The sequence below is a fragment of the Callospermophilus lateralis genome, unplaced genomic scaffold (assembly GCF_048772815.1).
Source record: "Callospermophilus lateralis isolate mCalLat2 unplaced genomic scaffold, mCalLat2.hap1 Scaffold_66, whole genome shotgun sequence".
Taxonomy (NCBI): domain Eukaryota; kingdom Metazoa; phylum Chordata; class Mammalia; order Rodentia; family Sciuridae; genus Callospermophilus; species Callospermophilus lateralis.
In genome coordinates, this window is record NW_027514882.1 from 8,420,971 (window position 1) to 8,441,685 (window position 20,715).

General features: G+C 35.3%; 1 protein-coding gene across 1 annotated transcript in view; it reads right to left on the reverse strand.

Annotated features, from left to right (window-relative positions):
* Positions 1-20,715, reverse strand: part of LOC143389837 (nuclear factor 1 B-type-like) — a 120,128-nt gene that overhangs the window by 87,936 nt on the left and 11,477 nt on the right. The window contains exon 7 of the mRNA XM_076842614.1: positions 4,202-4,255. Coding sequence (XP_076698729.1) covers positions 4,202-4,255 — 54 coding nt within the window. The remainder of the gene's footprint in view (positions 1-4,201; positions 4,256-20,715) is intronic.

The window sequence follows — 20,715 nt, forward strand, 5'->3', positions numbered from 1 at the left end:
AATTTTTATGATTTAAAAAATTTGTTAAGTTCAAGACAAAAATATTGTTATAGTTAATAGGATCCATCTTTTTTAATTTGTTCCATTATTTACTTAGTCCTGTCCTTGTTCCAGAGAGTATATTTTAGATACACTCAATATGTGGCCCTAATGGCACTCAGAAATTTTACCAAACTACATGCAAATGCCAAAACACAGAAAGCACATGTACCCTACAAAAAGGAAAAGTAATATATTAAATCCATGTCATCCCAGGTAAGAAAATTCTTGTTAATGAAACTTGAAGTACTTCAAAAATTTACATCATAAAATTTTCAAAAACTGCTTTAGGATTCAACATTTCTTTACTATATTACCAATCAAGAGAGAGTTCCCCACAAAACTATGGCCTTTCTAGTTTCATCTTGGAACTGACTTAGGCAAAAAATACAACCTCTATACCAACCATTTCAGCATTAAGCAAATTATCCAGTTTGGGAAATCTAGAAGATCACAGCCCAAGGAATGTTGAAACACAAAATAATAAAGCAAGTCAGAGCTAATTTTAAAAGATTACAACCCAATCAATCACACATTTCCTAAATGTAGCGGTGGAGTTTGAATTACTGAAAATAAAATTACATCTGAGTCCATGTTCCAAAGTTAAGAGTTTACCCTTGTTTAGTCCATGATAGTTGGGAGAGCACTCTTGTAGTTTTATTGTTTAGGAAGGATTAGCTTAATATTAAAAAATAAGTAAATGAATTCAGACATATAATTTCTGGCTCTGTTATAAGCACAGGGAGAAGTGCATCATTAAAAAGATGAAGTGGCCTAGTGCTTTTGAGCAAAATAACTATTCCATGTCCTTGGGTGCCATCAGACTTCTAGAGTACTTTGGCTCTAAAAAGATAATGGTGCCCATGCTTGCCATCTAACAAAGAATAAAAACGAAGCATTAAGTCATAGATGGTTTAATGAAATACCATAAAGAGTATTTACTTGTTTTATAAATAACAAATACCAAAAATACTACTTAAATGATTTTAAAATAACAAATATCAATATTTCACCTCCCCAAAATGTATTGATTTTATTTGCTTGCACGAAAATACTAATTCCAATTGAGAAAACACAAGTTAAAACTAAAGGTCTATTGGGCTGGGGTTGTAGCCCAGTGGTAGAGCACTTGCTTGCCTTGCATGCATGAGGCCCTGGGTTCTATCCTCAGCACCATATAAAAATAAATAAATAAAAATAAAGACATTATGTCCAGCTACACCTAAAAAAAATATAAAAAAAGACTAAAGTTCTATCGACAGAGATTCAAACTACAATACGAAGAACTTCAGGGTCACCCTTCAGAAGTTCTCAGCAAGGAATGAGCCTGCAAGTCAGACAGCCAGGTCTGCTGCTGAAGAAAAGCCAAAGGGGAGCAGGGCTATGTGTGGGTATACAGCTGCAAGCATTTGCACTCATAGGATGACTGAATGGGATTCCACCTTCATGTCAATAGTCAGGAACAGATTTCAAAGAGCCCATATCTCCAGAAGGACTTGGATTTTTGCTCTCTCTTCCCAAGCTGTTGGGAAATAAACACAGGAATAGATGGTAGCAATTTCCATGGGCTGCACATCTCCCAGCAGAAATCTACCAGGGATAAGAAAGTGTGGGTAATCAAGGTGATGTTTTTCAGAGGCTAACTTCTCTTTGCTATAACACTGAAAGCAGCAAAGTGATTTGTCTATTTCATTGCTTATGCAGTGGATTAAATTTTCCCCATAAATGGATTGTGCCTTCTCAAGACACTGAATCTCAACTTTGGAGATTTCACATTTCAGCCAAATTAGAAGATGAAAAAGAGCCTCCTAAAGATAAATTATGCTCCAAAACACCTAAGACGCTTATATGTATGAAAGGAGCTTTAAATGCTAATAATTTAATCCCAACTGACTACAAAACAAAAACCTTAATAAGCTCTAATTTTTTTTCTACTTGAAATTAGAAAATAAAAATAATCTATATTCCTAGTGGCTTGATTTATTTCTAGGTACTACAAAACAAACTTGTTTTCATTGAAATTTCCTTAATAAGCTCTAGGTTAAGTTCACAATCTAATGATACTCAAAGCATGTCAAAATGATGGAATGCTTCTGAATGATCAAAGAAAATTCTAATTATGTTCTATTTAATTTTGGTTGTATGTGTATTTGACAGTTGCATAATATAGTTTTCAAAAGTTTTATTTCTTAGGAAAATTCAACATGGGAAAAAAATCAGAGGTGTTGTACCTTAATTATTTCTGTTTGCCATATTGCATAAAAACAGAAAAATTAAGAGATCTACATTGAATACAGCAAAGGAAAAATTTAACCAAGCTTCTGGACAAAGATTGAAAAACTAAATTTTGTCATTGTGTAACTATACAAAGGTTATTCATCCAGCTCAAGTAGAGAACATTTTTAGGTGCACATAATTCCTTCTGTACATGTTCAAAATGCATTTCAACAATAACTGCTTTATTAATTTCAATCAAGCTGCCATTCAAATGCAAAGAACATATCCTTTGTTTGCTCTGGCTTATAATACTTATCAACTCTTTTTCTACCAAAGCTATTTCCCTCTCATTCTTTGTAAGATGAGTAAGGAGGCTTTTGAAAAATATTTAGATACAATTCACTTTCACTCAAAAAAAAATAGTCAACTAAAAAGAGAAATCTTTGAAAAATTAAGGGATATTTTAAGTTAATAAAATTTTCTCAACTTTGGAACATTTCTAACAATATAAACAATTTGCCTTTTTGGAAAAAAATAATTGAATAATCTTCCATTTACACAAAAAACAAAATAAATTTAACTGGTATTTACATTTAGAATTGTTCAGTTTTTTGTTATGTTTTGCTCTTAATAGCCAATTTGTGGATAAAGAAATATCAACTTAATATACCTTTTAAATATGTATTTAATTAGAATTTTTGTCTTTGAACTACATACCACTCTTGATATACATTATGATTTCGTCTAAAATAGTAAGTTAACTTTTACTTGGAACAAAAAAAAATGCCTTTCAAGTGAAAATAAAGAACAAAATAGAAGCAAGACTCAGAAAAAAAATAATTTTTTTCGACTTTATATTTTTACTTGTATATCCATTTGCAGTATCTTTCTAATATCATTTTAAGAGAATACTGATCTAATACGTTTTTGTGCAATTTTGGGATTCTTTAGATATTTGAATTTCATATTAGCCAAGTATTGTGACGTGGAAAATCAAATAATGAAGGATTAAAACTAAGTCTGCCTGAGGAAACAAACTTACATTTATGATTTTCTGTAATCTTTGTGGCTTATTTTTGAGAGAAGTGATAGATGAGATTATCTGAGGAGGTGGGAGGCAGGTGTGTAGACTGCTTTCCATTGTCTTGTGTTTTGTTTTGTTTTCATTAGTTTATTCTTAAAGCATTTTTTTTTACCAAAAGTTATAGGTGTGATTAAAATTCTTAAAATAGTGAAAAAAAAAAAAACAGAAATCCTTCACTGCACTAGTTTTATATTATTTTCTCAGGAGAAAAAACACTGCCTATAAATGAAAAGTAAATGCTATATATTCCGATTTTAGAGCAACAAAAACCATGAAGATGGTCAAGTTATAAAAACCCATTTTCAGATCTGGAACAGCTTCTGAAAATAGAGGGTATTTGGCATACCTTGTACTAAAGGAAAAAATCCTACTTTCATTATTTCCTGATTCTAGGAACCCAATAAAAACCTTATGGAATAAAAATCCTTGCAAAAATCTTTTGGTGAAAACATAACCAACCACCACCACCAATAAAGTAATGAAAACTGATGAATATAATAAGCATAGAGAAAATTTTACTTTTTATCCTGAGTATTAAAAAAAAGATTAAAAGGTTTTTTGGCTTTTCAAACAGTAATGATTTTTAGTACCTAAAAGGTACACAACTAAAATATACACATGTTCACTTTTAAAGAAATACGAACAAAAATTAAAACATTGGTGATTAGGTAAATACTCATGATGCCAATATAGAAGTATTTGCCATTGCAAAGGGCTTAAACACAATCACATCTTGTCCCAATCATACCTGCCTGCCAGAATAAAATAGGCAGCTGACTAATTATGGGGTGTTTATCTATACAGTGGTACCTTTGTTCTCCAACAATGTCAGATTGCAAACGTCCTGGAACACATATTTACCTGGAGGATTCTTGGCAGGATCATTGTGGCTTGGACTTCCTGATTGTCCAGAATCTGTAAAGAAATCACAGAAAATGTTTTCTTTTTAATGTGTTTTGAAAGAATTTCACAATCCTCAGAAGGACTTAAAAAAAAAAGGTACAACAATGAAACTGAGTGTTTAAATAAAGTATCCTTTCCCAAGCCTTTTGATAGCAATATTTTATTCATCTAACCAGATGAATGTCTACACATATTTCTACATCAAAAGAAAAAAAATCAAGTATTAATCCATAATATTCTTGGGATAGAGCAAGGCGTTTCTGAAACAAAAGATCTGGCTACAAAGCAACTAAAGATGTTTTGAAGGTTAGGCAAATATCAAGGTCAGTCAGTGGAAATATGAAATAAAGCAGATACATTCCCTTAAAAATGCAATCTGAGTATAATTAAACATGCTTTTTAAAACCCAAAAAAATATGTTTTTATTCAAAGAGTAAAATACACAGAAATGAGAGCCTGCTTTTCCAGGATTTCATACGCATGTACACATATCCACTCCAATAATCCCCCAACCTACTGGAACTAGGCCCAGAGTTGTCTACATCCCATAATAGCAATCAATTTGCAAACACCAGGAAAAGCATAAATTACTAGGTAGAAACCAACATGCCTTTGTGGAGAGCAAATTATTGGATCAATTTAATTTCCATCTGTGATAGATGGACAGATTTTTCAGATAAGGAGGAAGAGATCGATGTAGTTTATCTGAATTCACTATTCCACATTATCCCTCATGGATGCTACAGAAAGGAACCTGGAGGATATACAACTGTTAGACAGCATGCCTTCCCTGGCTGATCTCACACTGAAGTGTTTTGCTCACCCTTTTGCCTCTGGGTCCCTAGAGCATTTATCTGTAGCATTTGCCCTGTGTTATTATACCTTACTTGCAGGTTGCTTTGTAATCTTCTTTCATTGGTTCTAGTATTTAACTTTCGTCTCCCCTACCAAATTGCATGCTCCTAAGCAGAGGCAAAGATTCTGCCTACTTCTTTTGTGTCTTTCTCAGTATGCTATTCGTGGCTGTGAGTGTACTAGGCTTGTAGTTCAGTAACAGAAGAATAGATGGCTCAAACTCAGCAGCCTTCCTTGCTTGCCTAGGAAAGGCAATCTCGAATTAGATAGTACATTTCACCAAAATATGATAGGTGGGGCACAGAAGACTGCTCTGTCATTGACTTCCATATAGTAACAAGTGTCTTCCCTTAAACCTTGTCATTATACTTAAGCCAAGAAAGGTATTTCATCTTGGTTAAGCTGAAATGTCAGATGCTGGGTTTTTTTGTTTGTTTGTTTGTTTTGTTTTTCCTTTAATCAGGGTTACTCTGTTCCTCCAGGTAAGTGATTAGCACACTGCAACTGCTACTTCTACTATTAACGCAAGAACATCCTGCTGGTTCCTTCCCCAGTATCAAACTTGGTTATTTACTTCAGCCCATTGCTACATACCTGGTAGCTTAGATTTAAGCCTGGAAGCAGAATTTTACCCTTCATCCCATTTCCTTGTCTTTTAGCTTTTCCCATCCAAAACAGATTTTGTGAAATCTTAGCAAACATATTTAGTGATTTCCACATTGTCCTCCAACTAGTTCCTGATTTCAGGAAATGGAAGTATGGAAGTATGGAAATAAAGAATTGAAAAGAACCACTCTTGCATTCCATGCTCTGACTACAGTCTCCTTCAGACTGGTGCTCTTGAAAAATCTCACCTCTCATCTCCCATGAATTCTTCTATTAGTTTTTTTGGAATTGAGCTCCAGAGAGCAACCTTTCCTTTAAATATTAGACATCTTCCAGGCTCAGAGTACAATCATTACATGAAAATAACAACCTATACTATTTTGCTACAATCTTGTCTATTTTTGCCCTGATTTCCTCTGATGGATTCCTTTCAGCATTTATACTACATTACAATTCAATTTTTCAAGTGATTCTAACATGGAGACGAGTTCTTAGCAATGCATTGCATACCCACTGACCAGACCCTCAACTGTTAATTTTTCTCTCTACAGCTACCTCACATTTATGAAAGTCTAGATATGCATAACTAGATATGACACAACATAAGGTACGTTAAAATTGTTATCTTAGGCAAGCTGCAACAGCTGTCTTAATTCAGGAGTTGAGTACATGAGCTTTATTATGTTCAGTTGTATCAATGACAAAGTGGCACCATATAACTTTCCCACTATCTGTGGCTAAAGTTTGGGTCCAGTAGAATAAAGAATGAAAGTCTCTTCCATTCCTAAGAAAGTATTCAGTTAACACAATGGCATCCCCTATTACCACAACATCCTATTTGGGATTTTTTTTTCTTTAAATTACTTTGTGTTCCCATTTCCAACTGCAGGCCAAATTCAATTGAACAAATAGACTTACAAAGAAAGGGAAGGGAAGGGAGAAAAAGACCCACAAGTATTTGAGAGAAAACTGAGTGGACCCTAAATTTGAGTCACACATTGCTTTCTGTAACAATTCCACTTTCTAAAATGATCTGGTGTTTACTAAAGCGCAATGACAGGTTCTCTTTCATACTCCAAAGCCTGTGCCTCTTATGAAGCCAAATAGCGTATATTGTGTCCCCAAAACACAGAAGAGGACCCCTATGCAAGTAAATACAGAACACTTAATTTTCAGACAGCAAATTCTGAAATTATTTAAAATCTACTGTTAACTCTTATGTCACCTTATATTGGTCACTTAATTCCAACTGCTGGAAAAGGAAGTAACCAGGGAGTCGCAGTTGGCAGAGAAACCAAAATGAACTGTTATTGTGGTTGACTTCAGAGAAGGAATTATTCAGACCACATCTAAAACCCTCCAATTCACCACCTAGGTCAAATTACTCTATACTCAAAGGTTTTATTTAACCACTTCCACCACTTTGCTCAAGTTTCCCCACCGTGTGTGTGTGTGTGTGTGTGTGTGTGTGTGTGTGTGCGCGCGCGCATGCGTGCATGGGTGTGTCTAGCATGCTGGAGTGAATCCTGGCTCTGTTCCTCAAAGTTGTGTGACCCTGTACAGAATTACAAAGATCTCCGATCTCTTGGAGCCTTGCATTCTGATCTTGAAAACTGCAATCCTACTGCCTACTTCAGATCACTGCAAAGATCACGACATATCATGCATCAAACCCTGGTCCACACCAGTCCTACATAATCAACAAATGAAAGACACTATTAAACATGAAGCCACATTTTAAAGAAGGATTAGAATTTTTAATGGACTAACTCTCAGGAAGAAGAACAGAAAAGATATACAAATATTTTGTGTCCAGTCCAGTGGTAGCATCTAAAAACGTCTGTGGATCTACTGAACATGGAGACATGTTTGCCCGCCTGGGATTGCTATGTAAGAGGGTTAGGCCCATGCTTCCCACCCCTGCTTCTCTGTTTCTTTCTCTCTCTCTCTCTGTCTTTCTTTTGGAGATGGGATTCACCATGTGGCCACCAACTTTTGGGCTCAAGTGACCCTCCTGCCTCAACCTCCTGAGTAGCAGGCACCAAAAGTGCACACCACAACACTCTGTTCTCTTTATTGTTTACAAGTGTGAATTTAAACATGAAGTTATTCTTTTAGGAAAAGAAGACAATGAATGAAGAGAGTTCTAAAATTCAATCAACTCCTCCCTCTGCCAGGTTAAAGATTCTCCAAGAATCTGGAAATGTTCACACCCCTGAAAACTCTTATAACTTTTCTTCAGTCCTTTTTAAAAAGCAGTCAATCTTTTATGGCTATTCTAATGTCTTAGCTTTACCCAAGGAGTGCTTAGGCTTTCCTAATGAATCAGTTTTATGGAAAACCCTGGGATACCAAAATGACCTAAATGGCCAGGGTCATATGCATTTCCCCTCTCTGAGCCACCTGCTCAGACACACTGCTGTTTGAGTGGTCATGATGAAATCTTGAAATGACCCAAAGCCAAATGATCCTGCAGTTCCTGGGAACTTCACCTTCCCTCCCTTTACCAGTGCATTCTAAACCTGTTTCAGAATTGGGGGGAAAAAAAACTTTTAGCTATTCTCTCTACCTAAGCAGAAAATTAATTATAATTATTGTCATTGAACTCTATACACAACTTGATGTGTTTTAGAGAGGCTGATTCTAACTCAAATGTAGCTTAGATTCTCTCTGCTAAACAAAGAAAATCCTAATGTTTTCCAATTAGCCTGGCAGAAGTCAAAAAAGATAATATAATAAATATAAGATAATGGTGTATAAGTAATGGTGTATAAAATGTTACTAAACACTAACCTTCTGGTGTGAATAAAATGCAACTCTCTGAGGTGAGTAGATCATCAAAATTGGAAAATATTTCATTAATGTAGATATCAATTAAAAGAGAAATCATGAGATTTATGGAGCACTGTCTATATCCAAATGCTTAGTACTGTGTGACACACACTCCTTTTTTCCATTGTGCTTATAATTTTCCTTTGGTTTATAATAATGGTCTTTTGAAGTATTGTTTTATAAAATAATATAGATCATATGCCTTCTAGAAGTTTAAAAATGACCCAATGAGATAGGAATGTACAAATTAGAAAATCCTAGGGAAAGGTAGATCAGTGGGTACTAGGTTATGGTAAGATAGGAGTAGGAAGCCCTGGTATGCTATTGCTCAATAGGATTATTATAGACATCAATAGTGTTCTATATATGTCAGAAAGCTAGAAGAAACTATTTTGAATGTTTTCAACAGAAAGAAATGATACATGTTTGAGAAAGTCAACCTGATTAAAACATTATAAAAGATATATCTATATTGAGATATCACATGGTGCCCCATAAATATGTATAATTTATTATTTGTTTATAAGTTAACAAGTAATTTAAATTGAAAAAAACAAAAACACTGTGATACAAAGGAGTATATATCCAGAAGAAAAAATTGACTCTTCTTGGTAAGGGTGGGCAAGAATACATCATAAAAGATATCAGATGGAAGTCACCCTAGAAGTGAGGTCTTGAAAAATAACATGATCTCCCAACCTAGTACATATTTCACTCTGCTACCAAGGCAATGTTTATAAAACCCCAAACTGATTAGGCTAAATCCCTGCTTAAAAAAAAAAAAAAAAAAAAAAAAAACACTTCACATGGATTCCAAACACCCACAGAAAGAACTCCAGTTTTTTTAATGTGTCACTAAAGGTAACTTGATCTGGCCCCACCAACCCCTGAGTCACACTTTAGCCTTCAGAAGCCTTGAGTGTACCAGCACTCATGCCTCAGGGTCTTGCACAGAATGCCTCTAACTGCTTTTTTTCCCCCTCCCTTAAGTCTTCATATGAAGGTCATCCCTTTTTTGGCTTCTGAACTCCATAATGGCAGAGATGCTGCGCTGTTTAGTCTTTTAGCCTTAAGTTTGGGGATAAGGCCTTGTCACATTTGGTAAAGCCAAATAAAAACAACTGATCTGTAAACTACAGATATATGCACAAAGAAGAAAGACTAGGTATGCCACTCAGCACAAAAACAACATTAGAAGTCATACAGATAAACCTTTTGTGGTAAGGAAAAGGAACAGATGCGCGCTTCCCAGGCCTGAGTGTTCCGGGCTAATGTAAGGGCTGGTACTGCTTCCCTTCTTCCCAATGTATATTTAAATAATGAAAAAAAAAAAGAAATGAAGAATGAAATTGGAGTGAGGGTATGAGATAAACTATTCTGCATCAGGGATCAATTTTTGCTCTCCTGCAGAGTAAGGAGGTGTTTACTGGGGTATCAGGAAGAAGGTCCCCAATTTGCACAGAGGCAGCCAAGAAGTTTTAATGACCTACATTATATAGACTACTTTTCTATTCCTGAGTGAAACTTATCACAGGGGCTCATTTTATTCTCTGACACCATGACTTAAGTACCAACAGGAAAACCAAATTTGAGAAACACGATTTTAATTTACAATTATTTGGGTGCAAAGAAGGGACTGAACAAGGCAAATTGTCAAGTCCCTTCTAACTCTAAAATTATATGATTCTAGAACAATATAGCTTTTATATCAAGGGATATCAGAAGAGTAAATGAAACCCAACCGGTAACCTGTTAACCTACAGATAGCCTCTTGCTAGAATTAAAATTAGTCATCATGTCATAAAGAGCCCTTTGTCATATTCCTTTGCCTTAAGCAGGTGAAGAAATAGCCCATTGTCAACTAAAGAATACCAGGAGATTTTTTTAAGGGTTAGAACAGTCTGCTTCTTTCTCTCTAAAACATTATTAATTGCTAACATACTAGAATTGTATATTTGTGCAAATTCAATACATAGCATGCCAAAAAGAATCACTTAAGAAAGAAAAGTCAAGATATAAAAAGCAAAAACTTGAAGGATGGGATACAAATGCACGCACTTTATACTAGGGAAACAGAAAAGACAAAAACATGTACTGTTTAAAGATGGGGAGAGAATGCTTCTCCTTGGGCAGGTCTTCCTCCTTCACCCCGCACCCTCCTCCCCACAGCACTGTGTCTTGCTCTTGGCAGTTCCCTGAGTGTCAGGACTGATTTCCCTGGGATTTCTAGTGAGTGAGCTTTATATAATCACAATTACTATTACATAATTTGCCATGTTTTTTTCTTTCCAATACAGTGACAACACTATTTCAGTTTTAATGAAGAGCTGGTTTATCAACTGGGGTGACACAAAATTATAGTTTTACAGTATTTATTTTAAATATTTATTAAAATAACACAAAGATACATGGGAAAACCAGGTAAGTGCCCTCTTGTCTTTCATTAAGTGTGTGGGAAATGCTCACTGATTCTTTCCCCTTATCTCCCTGTCTCTCTCCTGCTTCTCTCTACTCTTGTCTCTTATTGGGAGTTCATGTCATTGCAAAACTTGGTTAACAATCTATATGTGGGAAGCATGAACTTTATTACTTGCTAATGGAGTCCTTGACATGTTTTTGCTGCATTTGTATCCCCTCCCTTAAGCTCAATTGTGAGCAAGAAGAGAAATCAAACTTCTTTAAATACTCTTGGCAGAACCAAAATAATATTTGGGAAATATGGCTTTCCACATATTTTGAATGATGCCTTTCAATCTATTTTACTTCATGTCTGAAGGCTTGTACCTTCAGTTACCCTTTCTATTGGTTAACAATGACTTTTAAATATATGATTTAGCAAAACTCAGTTTTAAAATAACTTATTCTGTTGAGAATCCTTACAGATAAAGCAATTTCATTAACCAAAGGAAAATATAGAACAAAAGAGTCAATATGTAATATATCCTATTCCTTATCCATATATATATTCCACTAGTTCCCTTATTAAACTTTCTTTAAAGAGTCACTTTTGCTTTACAGGAAGATTAGATTCCAAATTTCATATCCCAAGGATTAAAATAAGGATTTGTTTGGGCTCAAGACTGAAATTTGCCCATAGGGAATTAATTAAAAAATAAAAAATTTTAAAAAAGACTACTGAAATTTAAGGGAAAAAAATGACAAATGGGTATGAGAGCCAATTATGCCCACAACAGGGGACTACTGACCAGAGCAAACAGGAATACACCTGAGGAAAAGTGTCACCCTGCTGACATCCAAGAGCAGAGAGTTGCAGTACTTCATCAACTAGCACCAAGACCAACAAATGAAGTCTAGGATGGTCGAATCTGAGCTTCCTGCCCTAAGACTAAGTCAATGACCATTTACTGATCCAGGGATTGAGTGAACCAAAGATCAAAATCAGGATCACCTACACTTCTTGCTTGCATCGCTTTTAACCTATAGAATACAAAGACACCACGCTGGTCATTGTCAAGATTGCTAACTTTCTACAGTGTGTTTTCAATTAAGTAAATAAAATGTGGTAATTAAATCAAGATTGCATAATATGTTTTTGATTTGTAATCTCATTTAAATTAATTAACTGACTCAATTCTTGTTTAGCTTTTAAACTGGCCTAGTTAGGGAAAGAGTCCCTGGGAGCAAATCCAGTTTTCTATCTTTAAAAGCAAGGCAAAGCAATCTGGCATACTTAAAAAAAATTAAATGCACCAGCATAATATAAATACAGAGGCAAGGGTGTTAAAGTAGGGGAGGGAGGAGTTTTATGGCATGATTTTGACTAAAAAAATAGTTCTCACACTAGAGAGAAATAAACTAAAACATTATTTATTCAAAACATTTCTTTTCCAATTTTATAAAGATTGCATGTTTGTTGGAAGCAAAACATTTCCAGCTGTATTTTAAGTTTCTGAAGAGAGTTGTAAGATTTATAATCTTTCATAAATGCTGCCCATATCTCATAATATTAGATGAACACGCCACTGCGTACTTTAAGGAACGATTTGCCAATGCAGTTTGCCACATGAAAATAATGAAGTCCTTTCCAAAACCTGGCCAGATCCAGTAGGAAAAGATGAGATGATTGTTCTGTCTTTTCCATCTGGGAGACATTTTGAATTTCAACTATAACTATGTAATATACTTTCCCCCGACCCTTGGAAACCAAGAAACCTGCATTTTATAGCAATGTATGTAGTGCAAAGCAAAAGTTGGTGAGACAGGAATCTTGAAATGCAAACCAGAATGTCATCAGATTCAAAAACATAATTATGGGAGGAAACTGAAAAATCAATGCAGAATTTCAACATAAATGAAAGGCAATGTTTATGATCCTATTAGTCCTAATGCTTCTCTTAAGAAGAAAGAATGGAAAAATAAATGCTGTTTTACCTCCAACGTCCTCAACAGCTATTTTAACACCATTTAGCACACTGACCCATGTAGCTGCTTTGTTTTGTCCCACACACTCCTGTGCACACATGGCCCTTCTATGCTATGTCATTTCATGTATTTTCCCCAAACTTAATATAATACTATATATGTAGGTTAAACCCAGATACTTTCTAATACTTCATTCTAATACTTTCTAATACTACATTCGCCATCTTTACTTCTCAAGAGCAGGGTATGTTCTCTCCAAACTGACTGGAGAGTCTGAGCTCCTGGGTCCCATTCATTAACTACCAGCCTCTTATCCTAAGGAAACTCTTTGATGACTGAGTCTGTTTTTCTCTTGCCCAGTTACTTAAAACTGGATAAGAAAAAAGGTAAAGTTTTAGTCTTAATCATTTCCAAATGGATTAGAAATAAAAGAGGGAAAAAACTTCATATGGCAGTGAAAATATGGACAAGTATTTGTAGAGAAAGTCTATAATATACTTTTAAAATACATTTTTTAGTCCCCCCCCCCAAAAAAAAGCCTACCTCATTAGTCCTCCTCTATTTTCACTCTGAACAGCCCCTTGCAAACACCAACAACATAGGTAGCTAAAGGACTGATTAGTGTCCAAATCCCCTGCTACATTTTTAAATCCATGGGGTCAACATTTATGTTAGTTTTATTCATTACTTGGTAGAATTCTGGCATATAGTCAATGTTCAATTTCTACCATAACCACCATTTTACAGTGAACAGCATGATGAATGATAAAACATTTTTTATTCCTCCCATTATAAATAAAAGGCCAGTGATAATAATCATAACTTTGAGTTGTTTGGTTATCTGCATATTCTAATTTTAAGTGTCTGTAACCTCTCTATAAACACAAATGCAGCAGTTGATTCAGTTAATGACCAAAAAAGTCACATTCTTATTTTTTTTCCTTTCAATATTTATTACAGCGTAGAAATGTGTTTCTGAAAAGATATATTTATTTGGTTTTTTTACTGGAACACAGATTTCTCCTTTCAGTTAGCTAAAAAGATACTTTGCCAAGTAGTTAAAACGTTTATGTTTAAATCATTAGATGAGCTTAGAGAAAGGAAACTGGATGGGAAACTCTATCTTATATTAGTTAACTAGTCTTTGCTTTATTCTGAAATCATGGCTCTTCAGTCATTGATGATATTATTCATATAAAAATAAATGTATATACTTAATCCAAAGGTGCATGAACTGCACTGAATAATAAAGTGGCACTACAAACAGCATACTTTCTATGAAGGGAAAATAGATTTGTATGTCAGACACTCATGATTGTTTCTTTTTATACAATACCTTTATCATAATATTGGAGGAAAAAAACCAGAGAAGTCACTTGATGAAACAGGAAGCTTGCTGATGTGGCAGATAATGATATTAAATGTTCCAACAGTTCCTTGGTAAGTCCTTCAAAGAACGTCTGTCCCCATGTTTTCAGGGCAAAAGCCAATTTACCAGGAATAAAACTACTGGAATAATACATCATTGAGCTAACATTTTTGAAAGGGATAAAATGAGGAAACAAATGAGAAGATAGTAACTTCCTTTTGCAAATTAAAACTCTGCATAAGAGAAAAGTAACTCAATTATATTGATAAAATACTAACAAAACATAGCTAACCCGATTTTTTTTCATTTTTTTACAGGGAAAGTCAAGATTATTTTACTAAAAGGAATAATGTTTGAAAGAACTCTGAAAAGTTTACAACCTGACAGATACAAAAATTATGGGGGGACAATATTTTTTTGCATGGACACTTTAGGAGAAAGGTTTAAAATATAAATAATTCTAACCAAGAATATTAAAGAGTCTCCTATAGCCCACCATGGAATCCACTACTCCTTACTATGGTTATTTGGGAAATGAGAAAAAAAATAATGATGAGAGGCATGTCCACTGACTATGACCATTAAAAAAAAAGGGAACTGAAAGCATAATGATGCAGAGCTGTGTACCATGTGCTCAAAATTCCTCCCATTGTGTCATGTTACTCATTTTATCTTTAAGAGAGATTCAAATCGACTCCTTATGATTCAAAAATCTCTATGCTAAATCCAAAAAGAATGAAAAAGAGCAAGTTTCTGCATAATGTCCCATCCATATGTCTTAACCCTGAATGGTATCAAACCTATGTAATCTTACACATCAAATGCCTTCCAGATGTGACAAAATTTTAACAGAGACCAACTTCAAGCTTTTTACTACAGACTCATCTCCCATGATCCCATAAAGATTGTTTTCATTGCACATAACATTACGTGTGGCTAATGTTCATTTTTCCAAATTGATTATTATGCTGTCCTTTCAAAACTCATATTGCCTTCCAGTCAAAAAATAAACTATGCTGCACACCAACCTTCAATAAAATCACAAAAGAACCAAGAAACCACATCATTATTTTCAAGTTGTAGACAGTGCTTAATTTCAAGGGCAGTTGGACTTTTGCCTCTTGCTACCTCTAAAAGATGGAAATGAGAATAAGGAGGTTCTCCATAATTCTTTATCAGAGGTTAGTTGCCACAGGAACAATTTTAACCTATCAATTGTTGGTTTGGATTTTAAATTTTGGTTCTAATTAAAGAAAATCCGATTTTTCTTGACATTTAAAGCATATTAAAGTCTGAAAATTAATGAAGATCATTCAAGAATTTTCAAAAAGATCAAATAATCATGCTATAATGAAAAGATGAAAAGCCATAAACTAGATTTTCAGGTAGAATTAAAAACAAATCAGTAACATAATATGCAATATCAGTAGGAAATAATGGTATGATAAGACTTACGAATGATACCATACAAACTGGATCCTTGCCTCAAATGAATGTTTTCCCTCTACTGCTTCCTTGAAATGAGAATTTCTTTTCTTTTGGGGGTTGGGGTGGGATTGGGTACTGAGGATTGAATGCAGGGGCAGTCAACCTCTGAGCCACATCCCCGCCAGTATTTTGTTATACATTTAAAAATAGGGACTCACTGAGTGCTCAGCACCTAGCCATTGCTGAGGATGGTTTTGAATACACAATCCTCCAATCTCAGCCTCCTGAGCCGCTGGGATTACAGGCATGCACCACTACCCACCACTCAAAATAAGGATTTCTATGGAATGGTAACTTGTCCTCGATCCATCTCTCACTCGTTCCTGAAGAATACCTTTTCCAGTCCTGTTAACAACAGACTTCAAGACCAAGTCCAACCATCAGGAGTGTGAAAATTTGAATAAAAGATAAAGGAAGATATTTCTCTTCTCCTCTATGTTCAGCAGGTGTCTTCAAACTGTCAACTAATTCTCCACTGGACAAGTTCCTCCCTGTGAGGTTCACACTCCCTTTGGGCAGCTCCAGGTCAAGGGCTATAGTAACAACACCTGTTCTCTTGACCCTTACAGCCTACTTGTGGTGGTTGACTCCTATGGATGCTGAGGCTGGGTTGCCTTACTGTTCATTTGGCTCTTGGGTTCTTCTAAGATCACTGTAACTGGTCCTTCCCGCAAAATTCTTCTATTGAACTACCTGGCAGAAGTTTTACTTTTCATGACTTTGACGGATATGTTTTTTTGAAGTTTGACGTATTTACCACTCCAAAATAAATGTCACATAATAGAGTTAAATAATATTATACAGATGAACTATGATAACATTTAGAATATTAACACTTTCAACGATTTATGACTGCCTTTAAAAGGTAAGATAGCACTGCTACCATTCAGTCCTAAGTATGAAATCACTTATCCCAAAGCATGATATTGTTACATGAAGATAAAAAATTTTTTAAAAAATTAGATTTTCAATGCTAAGCTCAAAATACAGTCTTCTAGAAGATTTTCTGATAACCCCAATAATACCCATCCAGATATACCATTTCTTCTTTGGATTACCACATATCTAAGATTTTTCACATATCCAAGAATTTTCCAAAAAATCAAATAACCATGATATAATGAAAAATTCCTTCTATTGAAATACCTGGCAGAAGTTTTCCTGTCTGTGTTTTCCCTACACATATGATATATACTCCTTGTCTGAAGCAAGTATGAGTTTGACTGCTTTTATAGAATGTTATGTGTTTACTCAGACCTCATGACACAAAAAACTTTAAAATTCTCATCAATTGTCTGAGTATCTGTCTCATGTGGAGATACCCAAGTGGTTATCTTAAATATACAGCAAAATACATCACATAAGAAATGCTTACTTCAAAGGAGAAATCACCATTTTCTCTAAGAAGTAGTTCACAAGACCTCACTTGACATCCATCAGTTTCACATAAGAAAAATGATAAAATAAGAAGAGACAAAAGCATTTTCTTCTACCAGAATTGTATAGTCACTGATGCTTTACTAGAATACAAATAAAAACTGACATATAAATATTGATGTTTGTATATAGAGGTAAGTATACAAATTCACTGTAAGGAAAATTTACCATCACAAATGCAAATAGTACCCACGCACTCAGTGTTTTAAACTGTGCTAAATAATAGCCCTGCTAGAGGGAAGTGACATAACAGAAAACACATCCCATTAGTTCACGTGTTGCCAGCTTTTTCTGACAAAACTCTTTAATAGGATGCTGCTGGTGTCTGGTGTGCACACTAAGCCACCAGCACTACTCGATACTCCTATGTCCTGTATTTTCTCTCTCTCGATTATTTTGAACCTCCCCCCCACCAATTTTATCACTGTCAAATTTGAAACAGTTTGTGATAGTTACCACCAAATATCATGTGGAGATTATATCAAACTGAAAATTGGTGTCTACTGAATTTCATAAACCTGATTCTGAACTCTAATCAACCTCCATCATATAACACAAAATTTGCAATTTTATTTAAATAAATATTTATTGAAAAAAGAAAATGGAGTCCAAATAGGCATGAAGTGAGTCTAGCAATAGCTTATACTTTTAGTGTTTCCTGCCTCCTTTTCTTTTTTCCCAATGAGAAAATTATAGTGTGACATAAACTAAGAGAAAACCTCCAAAGTATGAAAATAGATACACTGCAAAGACATTAAAAACCATAGGAATAATGCTGAGACCACAAGATGGAAACAACCCTGGGCGTTCTCTGGTAGTGAGGGTGGGGCACAGGAAGCCCAAAGCCAGGAAGAAAAGTGAATCTCCTTTTTAACAAGGTTTTCATCAGATACCTAATATTTGAAACTTAAACCTTCAATGAAAAAGATGATAGGAAGAAATAAAAGATTATCCCAGTTCTTCCAATGCACTCTATATGTGTATTTTGTTATTTCAGGACCATGCCACAGAAATGAATGTTGCAGTTTAAACTGAGATGAGAGATTTAATTGTTTACAATATACCATGCAGATAACTGAAACTATGACACATGTCACTGAACCAGAAAGAGATTTAAAGAAGCATCTTAGAAATAAGCTAATAGAGCAAAGAATAGCAACCTCCAACTTCAGACAACATATTAGAGGATTTTGTTAAAAGTTAATTAGCACAAAATCTCCACTTACATATGTCACAACAGATAGAACTGGAGAATAGTGAGATTAAAACAGTGTACATGCAAGTGAATTTTTTTTTTTTTTTTGGCAGGGAAGTACTGGGAATTGAACTTTGGGGCACTTAACCCTGAGCCACATCCCCAGCCCTACTTTGTATTTTATTTAGAGACAGGGTCTCACTGAGTTGCTTAGCACCTCAACGATGTTGCTAAGGCTGGCTTTGAACTTGCAATCCTCCTGCTCAGCCTCCTAAGTCACTGAGATTACAGGTGTTCACCACTGCACCGGGCTGATTTTTTAATATTAAGGTGCATTGTACCTTTTCACACACTACCCCTAAGGTTAAATGTCAGTGCCACCCTGGCCTGGAAGGACATCTCATCCTCAGAGACCTGCTCAAGTGGGAACATGTTAGCTGAGAATGCCATGAGGTCTTAGGGAAAGTGAATGGCATCTCTCTCTGCTCAAGAATCGGACTAAACATAATTTACTTTATAAGACCAATCAACTGCTAGACGGGGTTAAGGACTTTTGCTACAACTGAACAAGGCAGAATTTAAACCCCCTAAAGATAGCAAAGCTTGGTTCCCATCACCAACCTGCAAAGCTCTGGCCCTACCTGAAAGGAACACAGCTCCTTGCCCTCCTGCCATACTCGTAAGAAACAGTGCTTGTCTCTTTTCATCTTCTTGACAAAATATCCTATTTCTCAGCAAACCCTTTATCTAAAGAGTAATGAAGCAAAGCCAGGACAAGAACCAGCTACTTTTGTAAGGACACAAAACAGAGACTCTCAAAGCAAAGGATAATTTGTTCTTTACCTGAAAGTCTAAACTACAAATGAGCAGACTTTTCTTGGGCTGTGTCTTCATTTTCATTTATTTAGGTTTATTTATTCAATGACAATATAAATGGCTGCTGTGCAGTCAGGTTTCCAGACCCAACGTGAATACAAATACTCCATCACCCCAATCTGGATCCCAAAGCCAAAGCTTCCTCCTCCCACTAGGTTCCCATTCAAAGCCATCAGTGTGTTTCTAAAGTGACAACTCTGCTCAAGATTTCTTTCACTGAGCAGGAATCTGCTGTTGCAGTTTGGATATGTTTCATGCCACACCATGAAACCAAAATACAACAGACAACACAAAGGAGAGAAAAAAGAATCCCGTGAGGGCATTTGGAAGGAAAGAGGGGTGGGTAGCTTAAGAAAATGTTATTTAAAACTTTCCTTTGCAAAAAATAAATTCACGGTAACAAAATAAGAACTGAAAGTTCTCTGTGAACATCATCCAGTAATTATAAAAACAGACTAAATAGCTGATATAATCCCATAGCCAGGTAGAGCATGGCACCTATCCCCTTAGTCCATTCGCAGGGATGGGTGTTGTTTCGCTATGTTGTTTTACAGACTTGTTCACACGTGTTGAACTTTTATTTTCTGTTCACCTGTTTACCTGGATTGGTTTTCGGCTGAACATTCATTAAGCATTAAGAGGTGCAGTGATGCCAAGAGTCTCAAGGCCATCGTTCCTCCCAAGAGATGCCCAGGGAGGAGCTATGATGGCTTCATTCACCTGGGATAGAGTAAAGAAACAAGAACTCACCCTAGCCCTTCGATAATCAAAGAGAGAGCTTATTGGGAAAAAAACAAAAAACATATTTATACTTTACCTAACTTCTCATTATTTCCACTAGAAGGCAAGGTGTGATAAAATTGGAGGCAATTATACCTTTCAGCTCCGAGTTTGTAGAAAGAGGTTCCCTATCCAAGGAGGGAAGGCTGCCACTCCCAGCCCTCCCTTGCCACTGGACACTTCAGCCAACAGCCCTATACCAAAATATGTCACTTTGAACCACAAAACAAACAATAGTAATTAAGAACATCGAGTTAATTGTGTCTATTCCCCAGAGAACGTGTCCTCCAAGGCTCCTTGGAATCAGGTTGGAAGATGAGTAGCAATTTTACTCCCAATCTTCCAATTTCCACTAAAAATTAAAAAAAAAAATAAAGCAAAGCCCTAAATTCATCATACGCATTTCAGAACTAAGGTTTTAAGTAAAACCTTGAAAAAAAAAACAACCAATCAGTCTACTTAGATAAGTTTTTTGTTTGCAGTTTAAGCAGAGTAAGTTAGATCTCTGGATTTGTAGTCAACCTCATGAAATTTTTTAAAAATTCAGAATTGTAAATGCAATTTTTCATTAGTCCTCATTAATGATGAAGACAACTAGTTGTTTGGGACTTGCACAATCATCAATGTGTAAAATCCATTTCATATGTATTG